Raw genomic sequence first — 19,472 nt, forward strand, 5'->3', positions numbered from 1 at the left:
CCTTCTCAGTATCTGTCTTTGAAATCAATTTCTGGTGTCAGGAAAAAAGTTAAAGATGTTGGCAGTGGTTGTCATGGATCAGACTCAGATGTCTCATTAAACTGAGCAAAGAGAGAGTGCGAATCACCTTTAATTTTCAGATTGGTTGGTCTTCAATGTTAAACTGAATGTGATTGATGCCTTGCAGAGTAATATGTGATAATATTTACTGAAACTTCTCTTAAATATTTGAAGATATATTTCTGTGTCTGCCTGGTAGGAATGATTTTGGTTTCCTGGGTTCTTCTTTCTTGGCTGATGGCCTCTGAAGTGAACTTTCAGAACAAATGTAGAACAAGTCAGGCATACCCCTGTTGTGTTGATGATATCAACTTGACAAATGTATTCTGAATTTTGCCTGCAGCCATTAAAATGGAAAGCGAAGTTGGAAGTGTTTTATGGGAGGTTTTTTTATTGCTTGTACCAGCAAGTATTGTACTGATTTTGTCAAAGGAAAACATAATTTTTATAAAGCACTTGCCCTATTGACTCCCAACTAGAACAATATATTTTAATCCATCATTGTGTTATTTTTACTGCTTCATTGTTTTATTTGCCATTGTTGTACTTCTTCTGTTTACTTCTAAGCTGATATAAACTAAAGGCCAGAAGTCTAAACTAAATAAATATTGTCTTCATGCTAATTTGGGCTGACTGTTTATTAATAGAACTAGCTTTCTATATATAGAGAAGAGAAATCAGAGAGGCTGCTCTTGAACTTTGCACACACAATTGTGATGGTTGGGTTGTATACACAGAGGAGAAGGTCAGCTCTGGTCATGCTGTTTTGTCATGTATACTGGTTTTATTACTTTTATTTATTTTTGTAATAAATTGTGTTTGAGATACATTGTAAATAGGAACTAGAAGGAGAAAAGTCATCAACTTTTGCTAAATACAATGAGTTGGCAAAAAGCACACGTAGAGAAGTGTCTTATGTAATTTGACATATGAATCTTTAATACAGAAATAATATTTTTTGCTGTGAGGCTGCTGGATTGGCCTTTGTCCAATAAATGTTTCGTGTAACCACAGAATACCTTAATTTAATGTGTTTGCACATTAAAACCACGTCAAAATAAGGACCTGTTGAGTATTGCTAAACAAAGACAAAAACAACTAATTTGCTCCTTAATGAACCAGCAATAATGCACCAACATTTCAGGCTGTTTACTCTTAAGGCAGACAGGGGTTCTGGCTGAAGGTGATTTCAGGGGTTTCCTCCACAAAGAAGCCTTTTGAAATCCATGCTAGAGAATTACATTTTCATAAACTACATCAATGAAAGTTCTGCACGTGAAAAACATATGAATAGGAGTATTTATGTGATAGCCCCTTGAAATAATAACTGTAAGTAATTGGAATATGTCACAGAAGGTTCAATGAGATTTGGGCCAAACTGCTCTCTATTTTTTTTTTTCCAATAAATAGATTGATAAAATCATGGAATGATTTGGGTTGGAAGGACCTTAAAGCTCATCCAGTTCCACCCCCTGCCATGGGCAGGGACACCTTCCACTAGCCCAGGTTGCTCCAAGCCCCATCCAACAGGTCCATAACATGGGCTTTTTAAATTGGTTTTGTCTCATTCACACCATGATGGGGAGTAAAGTAGTGGAAGTGCCCAGAAGGCTGCCCTGTGACCTGACTGCTGGGATCACTTCAGTTCCTCTGTGCCAGGGGAGGTGTGTTTTACCCACAAAAGAACCTGCAAAATCAAGTTTGTTTGCAGCAATGTGTCAGAGTATTACTAAAGGATTGCAGCTGTGTTCTGCTTCAGTGGCCTACTCCAAAATTAATTAATCTATAGAAATCTTTTGTCTGTTAAGCAAATAGCTACAGGCTTTCTTTTCTTTTGTAAATGTTTGATACAGAAGAAACCATTTTCCAGGTGTTTCTAGAGGACTCTATTTCTGCCATTTGCTTGTGCAAGTTTGTTGTTAGAATTGGAATGTTTTTGCACGTAGATAAATTGTTTTGTTTTACAGCTTTAGTTTGGAAGAACAGGAAGTATACCTTGATATTTTTTGGCCATGTATTTAAGTATGTGAAGAATTACACATTCCAGTGTGCAAATCAGGAGAGGGAGAGCAGGAAGTGTTATTTGTGAGGCTTTAAACCTCAAATAGCCCAGGTTGTTTTCCAGCTGGGTCGACATTAAGTGCCTGGTGGAAGGTGGAGTTGGTTTAGTTGATCTAGTCTCACCTATCGCTTCTCAAAAGAAGTCAGTGCTCCTCTTACACAAAGAACTACTCTTTGTTTAAAAATAACTTGAAGCTGCCAGTCCTTTCAGAGAACATAATTATTTCCTCTGGGGAAAATAATATACCTTATCTACTCAAAGAAAGCATATAGGATGCCCTTTCCTGCTTTCTTTGTCCTGCAATAATCTACTTTTTTTAGGAGGAACATTTCTGCTGTCACCATTTTTCTCTGGGGCCGGGTGAAAATAAGCTCAGTCTGTGCTGTCCTGTGATGCACTCGCTGTAAATATGGGTAATACGTCATCTCTATTTGTCCTTTTCTCCCGCAGAGTTTAATAAAGGAAATTATTCTGATTAATAGCTTTTAAATTTAACAAACAGCACTGTTTGGGGTTATACATCCATCTGGTCCAGTTTCTAAATTGTCAGCTTGATGATGTATGTGAACGTATAGAGCAGAAACAGATGACTGGAGGGACTGGTGAAATCCTGCCGAGAATTAAGCTGGCAGATTGTTTCCCCCAGTGAGCAATTTTAAAGAACTTGTAAACCCGCCCAGGGCTTCCCTCTTCCAGGGCACAGGAGTGCTCATGACAGGGAGTTCTGGCTGATTCCATATTCCCTGTGAATGCACATCTTCACCGTTGTCAGGGGGTCGGGGTTCAGAGCTTTGCTCTCCGTTTGTGTCGTGCTGCCGAGCAGGATTGAGCAGGATATCTGTATTTATTTCATTAGGCTCCAACACGGATGATCAGGTGCTTCTGACTTGGATTGCATGAGAGCAGGGTTATGACACAGTATAATAAGTCTCACATGCAGGTGTTGGGTAGTTTTCTTCTTTGACAGCCTGTGTGTTGTGCACCAGTGAGATGGGACTAAGCTTGATGCTGTATTTCTGCAAGGAGGCAGCACTTGGAGTTCTGTGTGAGATCCCTCGGGCAGTCACTCTCAGACTGTGTCCTGACCCACAGTTTAAAGCAGGACACAGAGGTTACATGTGCAGAATTCCTACTTCTCAACTGGATAATATTTTCTCATCTGAGGACTTACACAAAACTCTACCAGACTTACAAACCCAAGTTTTACACGAAGCAGTTGATCCACTTTCTCCTTTTAACGATTTAGAAGAACCATTTATGTGAAGGGCAGCCTTATTTTAGACAAAATACTCAAACTGAAGACAAACTCATTACCTTTTTTTTTTTGCATTGTCAGCCTCATTAAGGTATTAAGACTGCCCTGCAGGACATGCCTTAGTAGTAGACTAAGTGATCTCTTTTTTTTTTTTTGCTTTAAAAATTTTGGTTAAATAGAATTTCATTTTTTCCCAAGGTTTGAGGGTAACTTTATAAATGTTCTTTTCTCATTGACACAGACTCACCACTGGTTTTCAGTTCCTCTTTTTTGTTAATTATTTCTTAAACATCCTGACATCACTCACAGGTTGTAGGCACTGCTTTTTACTTTTCCTGAGTACTGTCCAGAGTAACAGAGCTAATGGAGTAGAGCCTCTTTGTACTTATTTGAATATTGTGGTGATAGGACACAGAGGTGTCTTTTTATTTTCTAGTCAGATGAATTGCACTAAAATGTAATAATTATAGGAATTACTTCCAAAGGATAACACTTCAAGTTTACATTCATTACCTTTTGTAACTTGAAAAAGCCCATTCTGATGACAATTTTTAATACAAAAGGACTTTTTTACCATTTTGTGAATTGGAAATGATATATAGTGCAATTATTACTTGTGTCCTGAGAAATTTATCCATATTGGAAGGAAAACAATTTTCCCTTCTATTTCAGTACATGATTATACATTCTGTATATATACATGTTTCTGATAATGGGTTTTAACCAATATTTTATTGATTTACTGTAGTTACATACAGAGTAATTGCTTTCAGTTCTTTGGGATTTCATGATTTTAACATAATGTCTTTTTTTTACAAATGGCACAAATGAGTAACGAATATTAGTTGCACTGTGAGCTGTATATCTCTTCAAGATGTTCAGGTGCATTAGTACTGGCTCTTAGAATGGTTTTTAACTGGGTGTTTCTTTTATTACAGCTCATAATGCAGTGAATGCAATCTCGAAGATGATTTATGATCAAAATTGTACTTGCACATCCTTTAAAATTTAAAGCACATTAACTGTAGCATGTTTGCAAACAGTGAAGTAGTTAAAAACTGTGCTTTATTTTATTTTATCACCTATAAGTATGTTTAGATGGAAGTCCCACGTGCTGATCAGAGAGATGTGGTGCTTTAGTAAAATATATTTGAAGTTTGGGATGTGCAATTCATTGCTCCTCTACCCTATAGGATACAGAGAGTTAATGTAATAGTTCTGTACACAGAACAATCTGCTGCTGATGGCTTCAGGCCTTGATATTAAAAGCAAAACCCCCCCACACACAAATCAGCCCCAAACAAAACCCAAACCCCCCAAAAAAACCAACCAACCAAACCCTAAACCTAAAAAAAAACAAACAAGAAGAAAATCTTTCACTCCTTAATAAAGTTATGATGTTATTTTCTGAACACTGTTTAAGTTCCCTGTCTGCCTAACTGGGGTTTAACCCTGTCTGACTTACAAATAAATCTTTTATTTTTCCTTTACATATGCTTTTGATGGATGTCATCCATCAATGTTAGCAAGAACAGTAAATGCATTGATCTATTGCTACACTTGACAAGTTAAATAACACTTTGTGTAAGAAGTATTGATTTATAAAATCCAGTACATGTAATTAACATTAGAACTGTCAAAAGTTGAAAACAGTATTAACTTGCTGCTTATTTATAACCCAAAGAAAATTAAATAAAATTTCCAGATTAATCAACTAACTCCTTTTTTTTGCCTTCAGATATGCCAAGCTCAGTTATGTTTTCTAGAATAGTGACATGTTTCTTCTAATTTGACAAGAAGAAATCACATGTTTCATCGGTATTGTTGGAAATAATTCTGTAGTCTCTAGATCTGTGTATTATCCTTGAAAGAATTCCACTTGGATAGTTCTGAAAGGGTTTAATGTCAAAGATGCAGAAATAAGTGATGATATTTGGGAAAACAAAGGGAGCCAATTTATGTGAGTTTTCCAGAGAGTCTTTGATCCGGCCCTTGGGGAGTGTCCGCACAAATCCTTCAGTGAGATCCTCTGAGAGCTCTGCAGGGATCACTCTGTGCTCCTGTTTCTGACCCAGGTGCCTGTTCCAGAGTTTGCTGAAGATGAGGGGAATATTTCAGTTGAGTTCTGTGAACTTTGGATCGTGCTTTAATTCCTGTCCTAGTCCAGCATCAGACGAGGATGTGAACAATCCTGTCTCTGCTCAGCCTGTGCTCACCACCCTCCAATTCAGCAGAACCACTGAGCTCCTTTGAGCTGGGTTTATTGAGGCAGGTATTATCCAATTTATAAACCTATTAACATTTTTCAAGTTTAAAGAGCAAAAAAAGAAAATTACGAGTTACATTTAAGCAAAATAACAATAGTAGCAAGGAGTGGGCGTTGCTTTTAACAAAGGTTTTTGCATGAATCATTTCCCCTTCAGTCCCCTTCATCAAAAGAGATGTGTTTATATCTTCTCTGGATATTCATAGCTGTTGTGCTGTTTAGAAATAATTCTCTCCTTGAAATAATAAATAGGTGGCCTGACATGGCTTTCAAATCTGGTAGTACCTTTGCTGTGGTTGTTTGGTTTTTTTTTCTTCTTGCTGCACTCGTGTTTCTGTTCTGGTACTTCCAGGCACTCCTAAGCTGTTTACCTTTTTGATTTCATTTATCTTCTACAGTGTAACAAACTGAGAATGGCTCTTATACCGGGGATGAACTTGTGGAAACCACATTTATGTTGTTATCTTTTCTGTTCTGTTAAATGTTCTGTTGGGTTTCGTCTTGCCTTCATCCTGGTGTCAGCTGGAATATTTAGTGGAGATATATATATAAATTAAAAAATTGCTGGATAGAGATCATTGTGATCACACTGCCCTACAGTAGTTGGAGATTGGAGATTATGTAGCAGCAACAATAGCTTCCTTTGTGGTTAAAATAATGAAGGAAATCCTGCTATATTTGGATTCTCTTTGGGTAAGGCAGCGTTGCCTTCCACCCGCTGTGGGCCGAGATTTAAACGGTAACAACTTATTTCCTTGCGACCTCTGTGAGTCTCTGTAAACATCACAGATATGAAGAGAATATAAAAAGCACAGAGGTTATGCTTTGATACCAAATTCAGCCCAGAGAGGTTGGAGGTTTCTTTGGAGGTTTTGGTGGTTAATGGGTTCTCTTTTGTTCACCCACTTTGTATGCGCCTTTTTCTCTCAGCGCATTTGTAACTTTAAGGGATCCTCATGAATATTTAAAAAAAAAAAAATAATTCTGCGGCTTTTTTGGTGGCCGAACTACACTAAACATAGCTTAAGAACATCATCTCCAGCTTCTTGATTTTTGATCTTGCGGCAGGGAACGGCTTTAAACTGAAAGAGGGTAGATTTAGATGGGATATTGGGAAGGAATCCTTCCCTGTGAGGGTGGGGAGGCCCTGGCACAGGTTGCCCAGAGAAGCTGTGGCTACCCCATCCCTGGAAGTGTCCCAGGCCAGGTTGGACAGGGCTTGGAGCAACCTGGGATAGTGGAAGGTGTCCCTGCCCATGGCAGGGGGGTGGAATAGGTTGATCTTTCAGGTCCCTTCCAACCCAAACCATTCTGTGATTCTACAATTTTCCAGGAATTTAAAAAAACCATGAATAGTGATTGCCTTCTGAAACACAACAAAACAATTTTTTTTTTTTGCCCTGACTGAACTGAATTATTACAGAAGGTCAGAAAGTGAGACTAAAACATGAGGTGTAGAAATTAAATGGGAAAAGGAAGCCTTATTGGGACTTTAGGTTAATACATTAGGAGCTGCTTGAGGCTCTGTTAAAATGATATCAGCTCATTATTTTTTTTCTCCTTGGCTGGTCTGCTAAAGAAATCAATTCCAAGAAAAGAATGATACAATTGCATGTGGGAAAATCTTTCTCGGTGTATTTGGGGATAACTGAGAGAGTTTTATGTTGAATTTTAATGGAGTCATGTTACCAACCACTGTCTTTTTTTTTTTTTTCCTATCACAATCCAGGTCCTATAAAAACTCCTCTGTGGTTCTGTGGGCCCTCCTCCTTTCAGTTCTGAGTGTTTCTAATAAAACTTGAGAAATCTGTTCTTAAAAGGGAATTCTTCAAGAAGTGATCCTGTAGTGAATGGATGGTCTTTAAAGAGATGGCAGTGTTAGGGAGTAGATTTTCTGAATGCAAAGAATAGTTATATTTAAGGAGTTTTAAGCAGTTGGTGATAGTAAGATTTTCTTTTTTATCATGAGAAAACCTGCTCTAGCTTTTTTCTGTTGTCTCAGTGTAGCATGCAAATGTATTTTTGTTGTTCATCTAAGGCTGTTTGTAGGGAAAAATGGAAGAAAATTAAGAGAGATAACAGGGACTGTTTGGGCTTTAAAATAGGGAAGAAAGGTTGGAAATATTAAAACAGGTTTTCCTGTAGCAAGTCACTTTGTGGTGTTTATCTTAGAATTGTAGAAATTTCTGAGGGAATGAATTGGGTTGTTTGTTCTTTTCAGCAGTACTGTGTGTTAGCCAAGATTTGGGAAAAACATTTGATCTCTGTTTGCATCAAGAAATGAGGAGCATAGAAGCCAACTGGACTCTGCAGTGCCATTTAGGTAATCCTGAAATAGAGAAGTGATGCTTCCATTAAAAAAAAAAGAGAGTTTTTAATTAAATCTACTTAACTATCAGTGTGAAACACTCATTCTGGCCGCTTGGGACTCCTATTCTATTGAATTGTGGAAAGCTAATCATAACTATACATTACAGAATGTTTAGTTTGCCTCTTGGGATAGAGTGCAACAGGTTTGCAATCTTCAGTTCAATATTTCTTCCATCCAAATCAAATATATGATTGGCAATTACCCAATAACTAACTTGACAATTAGTTATGTGACCTGTTCAAGGCAAAAAAAAAAAAAGTTACCCATTGAAATCTTGTCTCCCTGTGACTGTGCATTTAAAAGAAATAAATGTCACTTACTCTAGAAATATGTAGGCTTCCTCACAGAACTTACTGAGTCCTAAAACAATTTAATTCCATCCCCAATTAAACCTTTAAAAGCACTATCCATCAACCTCAACTGATACTGTATTTGCATTCAGGGATTATAATAGAGGTATCCAAAAAGCAGGTTATCTTTTTTATCTATAGCAGGATAAAATGGGTAGTGTGGGCTCATTTACTTGACATATGAAATTGAGGAAGAAAGACTGATTTAAATACAGTTGCTTCAGTACTCTTCCAATATAAAATCAGATACCGTCTTTGATAAAAGTTCAGGAAATCCATTTTAAGGGAATACTTTATACCATTGTGTGAAAATTCTTAGCTGCAGCAGTATATTTGAAAAATAACCTGATATTTTAATGAAATATTCACCATGATGCATCAGTCCTTTCCAATCGAGGTTTAGAATGAGGTAGTAAAATGCAATTTAAATTTAATTGTTGTACTTGGTGATTTATGTCACACTTCCAACCACGAAAATTTGAATCTCAAAGATCCAATATTTTGGGTGAAATAGACTTCCTGCAAATCAATACAGTTAAAGTGACTGAATGCTCTAATGTATGTTTGACATTGTTGACAGTTTATGAATAGATCATATACTAACTTTCACAGCATCTCACCAGTGCATTTCAGAAAGTTTGAATTCAAAAGAAGATTGACTCAAATATATCTGAGTTCAATCTGACTTTCTGGTACATTTCCCAAGATTTACTGTGTAATAATTCCAAATTCATATGTCATATAAGCTATTGAAGTTCATTTCCACGAGAGAATACAACTTGCATCCAGAGCTAGCACATTGTATGCGTGTGTATCAGAAACTGAGGCACTAAGATTAAACAACTGAGATAGCAAGATTAAAAGACCCTTTTGAAAAGGAAATAGAGAAAAATCTTTTCCATATCCAAGTCGGGAATAAGAAGAAAATAGTCCTGATTCCCCAGCAAGTTGCAGTTGGTGGCTGTCAGTCAGCACAGAGCAGCTCATGCTCAGCTGGGTGTGCTTGTGAATGCCACAGCTGAACCTGAACCTGGCCTTCATGGGGCTCTGCTGTCCATAGTTGTACCTACTTTCTTTGGATTACTGGAAAGATTCTTCCTGTCTTTGGGTTTCCTGACTCTAGTTGCCTTTTTAATTTAACTATACTTTTGTATTCTGAGTTCAATCCCCTTGACGGGCCTTTGGAAATACTCTTTTCCTGGTAGTCATTAACCCACCTGAAGATGGCTCACATCTCACTTCCTGGCAAATACTGAGAGCAAAAGCATTTTTGTGTTGTTGATCTTCTCCTGGGCTGATTGTTCAGCCTCTGCCTCATTTTCCTGGAAAATTCCTCAGAGATAATTTGGTTCTTTATTTTCCTGTGTCAGTTGATTGTAATTTAGACATGTAATTGTAGAAAGTGTGACGTGCATCATGCTTTGACGAGGGATTAATAAGCTAAAGTCAACAGAGGTGTGTTACTTAATAAACCAGTTGTGTTTCTGTTTGGGTTTGAAAAACGTGTCCCAGTTTTCAGTATCGTACCTGTTGGGTGAACTGAGTGATGGAAAGGCAGCTGCTCACATGGTATCTTTTAGTGACTGAGCTGTATTTACCTTGAATTGCTGGTTTATGTGCAGGTTAATCTACTTTAATAGTCAATATTGGCTCAGCTAAAAATGACTTGAAAGTAAAGGTACATAACCAAGATAAACAGCAGTGGTAGTGGGCCCTGGGCACTCACTGTGTTTTCTTCCTCTGAGTGTTCAGGACCACGGGAACTGATTTTCTCAGGATGTGAACCCATGATTTGGACTGTAACTGTTGGTATCCAACATCTCTGGAGAAAAAAAAGCTGAGGTTTTAAGAGGGTAGTTGCAGTGGGTTTTACTGATGAAGGGGATATGGTTCTTCTCTGGAGTACAGTAACTTTCCCGTTCTCCATAGGATAGAGGTTCTCAAGATCAAATTGTGTCTTTAATTAAAATATATTAATTCCTGAGGGATAGGACCACGTGACTGCTTTCATGATCTTGTAATGCCTTGTAGTAACTGAAAGATCTGTTTAATCTGACTTTGCGTTATGTAGTTTACAAATGTAATCTCTTACAGGGCCGAGAATCATTAGCCAAGCCTTGTAATTTGTTTCTTAGAGGGTGTGTTTGAGGTCCCTGAGTTGGTGCTCTCCTCTGAGAGCATTTTCTGAAGTCACGTTCACTCACACCATCCTTATGAGATTTGGCTTCCCTTGGAAGTTTTGTTGTCATTCCATTCAGTACAAAGCTGTACAGTCAGAGGGCCTTTTCCTCTTTCCTCTGTAAGTTTGTGTCTGACCATGATTTTCAGGGAGGATGGAGTACAAGGGAGCTTTCAGCTGCATCTCGTCTGCCAGGGCTGAGGACAAGCCCAAAGCAGGTGACAATTGCAGACAGCACCATTTTGTATTGAACTGTCAGCATGAATCCAAGCAAAAGTGTCTGTGCATTGTTGAATTAAGTCTTGAAACTATATTATGAGATAAAATCCATGTAAGCTTTGCATGTACCGAAGAAACTAGACAGGCTGCCCTGGCAGTATAATGAGACTCTTGCAGTTCAGTGATACACAAAAGCAAGGAAGACATGTTGTGGAGCAAACTTCCAGATAATTTTGGCTGTATTCAATCCTGTTTTTTCTTGTGATTTACATAAAAATAAACTGCATCATCCTTTTTAAGGATACAGGTCAGGATGCTGGTGAGTTTGGTAAGCAGACTTAATGAAAATTAATTATTGGAGCTGTGTGTGCACATGTGCCAACAGATTGGCACCTTATCCCTTTACTCCTCCTTGCAACGCAGCGAATTTTTTAATTACTATTACTTTTATTTTTAAATCAGCATTGCTGAAGAGCCAGAAGAGGCTGGAAATATTAACACATGTAGCATTTAGAAAAAGCAACTGTATATAGCATGAATGCTTGCCTTTTTTCTTTTCTTTTCTTTTCTTTTTTTTTTTTTTTTTTTTGGTTGGTAGAAAAGTATCCTAGCTAGGAATATTCATTGCAGTATTTTATTATATTTGCTTCTAGTACTCAGATAGGCTTTTTGTTAGTATTTTACTGCATTCTTAAAGAGGGTAACAACAGAAATACTTTCCTGGCTTCTCAAACGTTGGTTGGCCAAGGTTGGCCTTGTGTTGAGCCCTTGCTGTCATTAATTCCTGACTGCAGGTATCTCACCCCTATTAACTGACCCCCTGTATCTTCCATCCCTCAGCCAGTTATTTCTCTCCTACGGTTTCCTTTCTGAGATGGCTTCTGTTTTTCCTGCCAATTTTCCTGTTTCCCTGAGATACTCTGTAACAACCAAACTTGTCCTTGCAGGTCCAATTTAAAATTTTGCTTTCCACTCCAGCCTAAAGATATAAATAAAGCTCAAGGGTACAGCAGTGGTGTGATGGTGAGCCTGAGGTGTGAGCTGCAGAAATGCCCAAGTCATCAAAGCCTCTCTACATGGAGTCTTTGCTCCCTATTTTATTTTCATTTTTGCTTTCAGTGAATATTTAGTGAGCTCTGATTACGTAATTGAATTCGATAAACTGATGGTATGTGATTGATGGGAAAGTCAGGAATAAAAGATTAGAAGATAAAATTACTTCAAGGGTTTAAGTAAATCTTCCAGAGAGCCGGGGTAATTTATAAAGCATGCTATACTCTTTATAAAAATAGTCCCCTAGGTCTGTTAAATTTTAGCTTCTAACAGAACTGGATTGAGTTTGGAGAATCATTTTCATGTAACACCAGCTTGATTGTGATGCTTTAAATAGGAGATGGCTCTGAGTGGGCTGCAGTATCACTGGGTTTGGAATATTTGAGTAGGAAATGTAGGGCTCAGTGACAGACCTGTGGGCAGCAGTCTTTGTCTTCCAAATAAATCGGTTTTTTTCTTGGAAAGATCTAAGTTAGAAGGAGTAAGTGGATAATTCAGAGTGAAGTAATGAAGGAGGTTATGCTGCTGAGTCTGTAAATCACTGAAAACCAGGATCAACAAATGACTCGGGCAGGGGTTTATAGAGCAGACACCAGTTTCACTGTAATCTCCTTCAATGACTCAACTTTCTTCAGGGAGGAATAGTTTAGGAAGCTCATTCCACGAGCAGGTAAACGTTGTTCTCGGGGGACTTGGCACTAATGATTTCCATGTACCAGTTGGTCTCTGTTACAAACCCTTCCCCTGAACACCAGCACTGCTCCCAGCTGCTGCCTTTCCATCTCCAGAGGAAGCCTGACACCTTTAATCTTTTAAGGGTAGAATGTCTGTCTTGGAACTCCCTTGTGAGACTCCCCAAAATATCTGTGAAGCCTTTGACAAGGCTTAACATTTTCTCACTTGTTTAGAAATAGCTTTACAAAAATTTGCTCTTCGCTCTGGGTAAAATAACTGCCTTTCACATGAACATCCTCTGGCTCCAGCTTAAATTTTAATTTATAACGTTTAAGATATTGGTTGATTTTACTGGTTAGGAGAAAATGAGAGTTGAGATAAGATGACTCCACAATAATTGCAGTCATTAAAACAAGAAGCTTTGCACAATATATTCTCAGTCATGTAATAGAGTGAAGAAGTGTAAAAACTGTGCTTGGCTTGCCTGGGAATATCTGCTAGTTTGGAACTGTTCCGATTTTCTCATGTGTTGAATTTTTGTATCTTCCTGTATGGCCAATTTAAAGAAGATATTGCTGATCTGCACTTGTTATATATCAGTTTGTTTGCAAAACAGGTTCTTTAAAGTGCTACAAATCAGAAAAGGCCCTTCCCTCAAAATGCAGTTTTTAATTCAGTTTGCAAGAACAGATTTTGTGTGATAGTTTCTAAGTATTGTTTTAGGATTATATGTGTTGTGGTTTTTTTTTTTTTATTCTGCATAAATAGCTGTGTTTCTTAAGTTCTAAAAACTTAGGATGCAGTTTGTCAATACAAATCACCAGACACGTAGGGAGCTGCTGTTTGATTTATGGCCAATTGCAGGAGATATTTTGGCGACAGTCAGCCTGGGGCTCCCTGACCACGCTCAGCTGGAGTCCAGCTGCTGCCCTGGGACATTCTCTGTGCTTCCATGTGCTCTGTGAAGTAATAAAAATTCCCTGATAAGAGGCCAAGTGAAAGATAAGGGCTTAGAGAAGTTGACATCACCAGGCTGGGCTGCAAACCCAGAACACCAGAGCCCCTGGAAAACCACCAACAGCCCTTGCCCTGAGCTCTTCTTGCCCAGTCCATGTGCTCCGTGCCTTGGGGCCATCACCTGTTAAAGATTACAGGGTGTGACCTGTGGAGTCAAGAATTTCAGCCAGCCTTGAATAGTACGTGAGGTCACTTCCCTATAAACTGTAAAAAAAAAATAAATAAATCTTGAAGTCTTTAAATAGCAAGTATAAAAATGCCTGAGCTTATCCAGAATAAATTTTAAATGAAAGGTTAGCAGTTTAACTGAACCGTTACTTGCACTGGGACAACATTTGTATATCTTGGGGTTTTTTGGTATTTTATGTATAAAGTACACACCCTGCACTCTTAAAAGCAGATTTCAGTATCATCTGGCTATTAAATATTATTTAAAATTTGGATTAAATCTCTGAATATAACTCGTGAGTTTTATATATAGACATAAACTCCCTGGAATGGTTTAAGGCAGGTTGGATGGAGCTCTGAGCAACCTGGTCTAGTGGAAGGTGTCCCTGTCCATGGCAGGGGGTGGAACTGGATGATCTTTAAGATTCCTTCCAGCCCAGGCCATTCTATTATTCAGTGTTAATTTTGGTTATAGAAGGTATTTGTACACGTCTAAGATTAAGCCTTTAGTTACAGGTAAAAATTTGTTACATGAAGTGTGAAAAACTTCATCTTCCAGAGGTGACTGGGGTGGATCTCCAGCAGGTGTGGACTCAGAATAAATCTGTGTTTGAGTAGAAATTTGGCAATTTACCCATCAAGGATTTTGCTGCTTTGGAGTATTTTGAGTATCTGTGATACACAAGAGTTTGAGACTACATGTGACCCTTGCATATTATTGAAGAACCCTAATTCAAAATCTGTTAGTGGCTTCAGGTAATATAATTTAACACATTTTGGTTGGCAAGAATGTTGGAAAATACGTTAAACTTGTGATTTTGTGAGGTGGTTTTTTTTCTAACTTCTTTTCCCTATCAAAATTCTTTATTTACCCTGAGACTTCTCCTGCTGCGATAATCATTTCTATCCAAGATTACTCTTCTGGTTTCTATTCAAGAAATGAAAAAAAAAAAAAGCTTCGAGTAGATTTAATCCTCACAGAGGAGAGGGGGGGCAAAAACCAATAGGGCTGATCACTGCCTGCCACAGCAGACAATGATGGAATTCTCATAGGGGTAAACAGTAAACATGGACAAAAGCTTGTCTGAGTGGGCAAGGACTAAAGTTATAAAGATCTTGAGGATTCTGCCTCTGAAATAAAGCTTAGTTATGATGTACCAATGCAAGCCTGAACAGAATCGTGTTGTTTCTTATTTCGTGATGTTCATTTTGAAAAGAAATGAGCTAAATATAAGTGGCATATCCCCTATTTTCTTCAGTAGCCTCCAAACCCATTTTTCCCTTTGTGTTTCAGATGATGTTGCACCCTACTTCAAGACAGAACCAGGCCTGCCCCAGATACACCTGGAAGGGAACCGACTGGTCCTGACGTGCCTTGCCGAAGGCAGCTGGCCCTTGGAATTCAAGTGGTTACACAACGACAGCGAAATCACCTCCTACTCCAGTGAATATAAGTAAATAATCTATATAATCACCTTCTCTAAGTATAATTGCCAAAAAACAAACACCCAAAACAAATGCCACTCCCCCCCAGTTCCTCAGTACCTCGAGGAGCTTTGTAGGGACAGACACGTGGCCATTGGTTTTTTATCATGAAGGAAGACTGGGTTTAGTAAACAGGTGAGATCTCTGTGAGAGAATCTCCTTTGCTAAGTGTTTAATGCTTCAAAACATAGGTCTTAACACAGAATTTTTAAGTACCAAAAATGCTTTTTGCTGGAGATGCAGCCTTACTTGTATTTGTATAAATAGGAGACATATTCCTCAGAGAAATGTTCCACGTGATGTGACTCCTCCTGGAAGGGAGCTGAGCTCAGTGGGTCTGTTCTTTGCAATCAGGTCCAGAAGAACGTGGTCTGTCTTAAATTTCACACAAACCTTTCTGTTTCACTGCTGAGAATGCCAAAATTAAGCTGATAGTTTAACAGACTGTTCTTTAATGATTATGCACTTTGCCCTCGGGACCTCCCCAACTCCCTCTCCATTCCACAGACTTCCCATCAAACAGGAGAAAAAGCACAGAGTGGCTTATCAGAGCTACATTTGTGCTGATAGGTAGCACATGACTGACCAAGTATCAAGTGTCAAACAGCCAATTTTGTCTGCTTTTCTTTAATGTGGGAGTATTGACTGGGTCTTCTCTGTGCAGTTGGCAATTTTCGTAACTTTAGAGAATTTAACGTTTATGCAGCTTACTTGCTGCTCTCAGATTTTGTAGAAAATAGCTGGTGAATTCAGAAGTTATGAGGGGTGGGTTTGTGCCAAACAGAGCCCTTGTGTAACACCTGTATCTTTAGCAAACCAAGCTAAATACTGCATTTTTGGGATTATGTGAGTTTAGGCAGGGAAAAGTTGTGCTTCATCACTATAGATAGAAATTATACAGTAAAATTCAGTATAAAAATGCAGATTATGATATGAAGTTTTATGTTGCTCCACAAGGTAGTCCATAATTACTTACTTTAAATATTTCCAAAATTGTAAGCTAACATTAGATCTATTTTTGATATTATTTACATTTACTGAGCAAAGAGGAAAAAAGTCCCTTAAATAACTTTTTTAAACTTTTGGGGGTGATTTAGAACATTTGGCATAAAGTATTTACCAAATGCTTCCAACCACACTTATAGTTATATGTGAAGTTTCCTGGAAATGCAAGACTTCTGATTTAGATGAGCCCACCTAGTCCTGTTTTCAAGCCTTGAGATGCCCTGCTACCTCAAAATGAACCACATGCACATAAAGAGGAGATTTGTAAACACTTTCTAGAAAATAAAAAGAATCTCTAATAGCACAACAAATCACAGAATGTTTGAGCATCACTTTGTGTAAACGCCACTTGTTTTGATCAACAACAGCAGAGTCAGTTGTAGTTGCTCTGCAGAAGGAGCTGAAAACAGCTTTTAATGCATAAGGTGCTGAGAAAAGTAGGATAAAAAATGGTGTGGGAGGACAAACAACATGAACATGGAATCAACAACAAGCAAAGGTTAGAACTCAAGCCTTGTAGATGTGCTCGTCACTGGGAGACTGACATTTCAGGATATTAGGAGAAACCTGAATAAGAACGTGTGACATTTTGAAATAAGATCAGAATGCCATGGTATTTCTTAACCAAGTGGACACCCTAATACAAAATGAGAATTTTACTGTGTATTGCAGTGTGAGTTAGGATCTTGGAACACCTTTGCCAAGCTCTGTTTGCACACACCTGCAATCAGTCCTTTGTTTCTCATCATTGCATTTAATTTAGTCAAGTGAATGTCAGGTCATGATTCAGGCTATATTTAATAATTCTGCATTTTTCTATAGTGTTCTTAGTTCTATTTCTAATTAAAACATCTGATGCAGAGGTGATTTAGAAGATAGGCAACTACTGGTTTATAATAATAAAACATTGATAGAAAATACTAATTTAGAAGTTGAAGCCCTACTGCTGTTACTACACCACAGTCAGACATAAACCAAACAGGATTTTGATTATATAGGAATGCAAAGCTTTAAGCTTCCACAAAGAGATTATATGGCATAGGTGCATAAGGATGAGTGAAAGCAAGGAAAAGATGTGCTTAGACATAAAAATTCCAGTTGCAGAATTTAAACTTTGACCCCATAATAGTTTGCTCTGCAGTTCTCATGGGTAAATAGTCTGTTTAAATTCACGAATCTTCCTGAGTAAGTGACTTCTGCTGCAATTTGAATCATCAATCAAAGAGTTTTGGTAATTGATATTACTTAGTGAGCCTCAGTTAAAGTAATGTCTATATTGTAACAGGCTGAAAATATATTATTATAACACCCCAAGTGAGTAAAGAACTAATTGGAGTCTTTGCATTTTGACCTTGGTGACCCTGAATGAACAGCTTTTCTTTGTCTAACGAAGCTGATTATGTGCAAAACCTGGCTCTTACAGTGACTGTGCATACACTGGGCTGGATTAAGAATTTATAAAACAACCTTATAAATTCTTTGTGATCTGAGATACACATAATGGAAACAAATCAGTGCTGCTGACTGCAGTGGCAATTCTGCTTATGTCTAGAAGTAAAGAGGCTTTAAAGTTCAGGCAGTGACCTTTTTCTTTTTTGGTTCCTCCCCCACCTTGTTTTCTTTGGAATTGAGTTTGGGACCAGGTGTGTCTCCCATATTTGCTTTTGTGGGCTGAAATTTATATGAATTTAAGAAACTAAGATTAGGTCCCAGCAGCTATATAATATTTCAAATTACTTTAAAGAATCTGATTATTCTATTTGTGTTTTTAACATCGGACACATTTTAATTTTATTCTGCATAAAAAAAGTGAGATCGCTTGATGCATAAGTCCCTTGTTAGAAAGTTTGCATAGATAATAAGTTACATGACTATCTAATAAAATACATTTGCTTTTAATTCTGTGTTCATAATTATGGCTATTAAATCCTGTAGCCCATAGGTTCGCCTTTAACTCTCGGAGCATTTGAAATTCAAATGAGGGTTTCAGTTTTAAATTAGGGAGGAAATATAAGTGTTAGTGCATTTCTCCTTGGGTGTCTGATAGCACTCCATCCTTAAACTGACTCCTGGCAGTGTGGTGATGGAGCATGTTCCACTCTGCAAGGCTTCCCTCGGAGCTCCCTTTCCGCTTGTCGCTTTACATCTTTCCATAGGAACTTTCCAAGCACCAGTTTCTGGTTGGCTGTTCCACTCAAAATGAAGAAACTGTCGACTCTGACTTTCTAAAGTCCTTGCAGAGATCCCCAGAAACCTTAAGTAGCCTCCTGGCATCTGTACAATGGGAAGATCTTCTTGCGAGTTGAGAGCGTAGACAAAAATAAAGCAAAATTATGTCTTGTCACTGGAGGAAATTTTATTAACTTTTGATATAAATTCATTGTGGGGAAGAAAGCCTTGTTTTGAATTTAGAAAGCACTATTTATATCCCTTCTTGAAGATCAGAAAATAAGTAGAATGGGGAAAGCATAGCACAGAAAAGCAGTATTATGACTGTTGGGTCAATAAAAAAGTATATTTTAAAAAATAAGACACGTGAGGTGCATAAAGATTGTTTAAAATTGTAAACACAGAATCAGAAATTTTATTAATATTTATCTCTTGCCCAGGTTTGTAATTTTCAAGTTACTCTCAAATAGCATAACCATATGTCCCATCTCTTTTTTTTTTCACTTTTGTTATTAAGTTCTTCTAATTTTGCTTCCCTTACCTGCACATCATACCCAGTAGCTCCACTGAGAATCCAGCTGCTCAGTAGGTTGGGGCTCCCTTGGAATTTCCAAGGTAGATGGCATTTTCAGTGTAAATTTTTAAAAGATTTTCATTTCTTCAGGCAACATGTTAAGAATGTTTCCTGCTGAAACATTAATAAGTCAGAAAAGAAAACCAAAGTAGGACACTTCTGATCTAATTGATTTGTTTTGTCCTGGTGGCAGCAAAACTAACTCTGCATTACTGTTTTAGTGCAGATGAATACCCAAAAAAGAAACCTTTAATTTTGGCTTTATTTAATAGAAAAGCCAGTGCACTAAATGTTGGCCAAGTAGGATGCTAAACCTTTATGAGAGGAAAAAAAACTGCTAAGCTATAAACTATCTGGTAAAATGAATTGTACTAATTAATTTTCAATATTTACTTTCCAGAATATTAAATTTATTTTTTTAATAATTATGTTTTACAACAATCAGCTGCCTGGCAGAGAAGGAAATTATTCTTATTGCTGTGTTTGCTGTCACTTTGCTGCCAGGGTCTCCCAGGAATCCCTAAAATTTGTCCATGGTGTTGGACTCTGTTTTATTTCCCTATA

At 37.8% G+C, this 19,472-nt stretch overlaps 1 protein-coding gene across 3 annotated transcripts in view; it reads left to right on the forward strand.

Moving 5' to 3' along the window:
• SDK1 (sidekick cell adhesion molecule 1) overlaps positions 1 to 19,472 on the forward strand; it is a 391,574-nt gene that overhangs the window by 94,618 nt on the left and 277,484 nt on the right. For all 3 annotated transcript variants that reach the window (XM_027656578.1, XM_027656580.1, XM_027656579.1), the window contains exon 3: positions 14,970 to 15,129. In XM_027656578.1, coding sequence (XP_027512379.1) covers positions 14,970 to 15,129 — 160 coding nt within the window. The remainder of the gene's footprint in view (positions 1 to 14,969; positions 15,130 to 19,472) is intronic.

Source organism: Corapipo altera, unplaced genomic scaffold, assembly GCF_003945725.1.
Source record: "Corapipo altera isolate COAL_440 unplaced genomic scaffold, ASM394572v1 104, whole genome shotgun sequence".
In the NCBI taxonomy this organism is placed as follows: Eukaryota; Metazoa; Chordata; class Aves; order Passeriformes; family Pipridae; genus Corapipo; species Corapipo altera.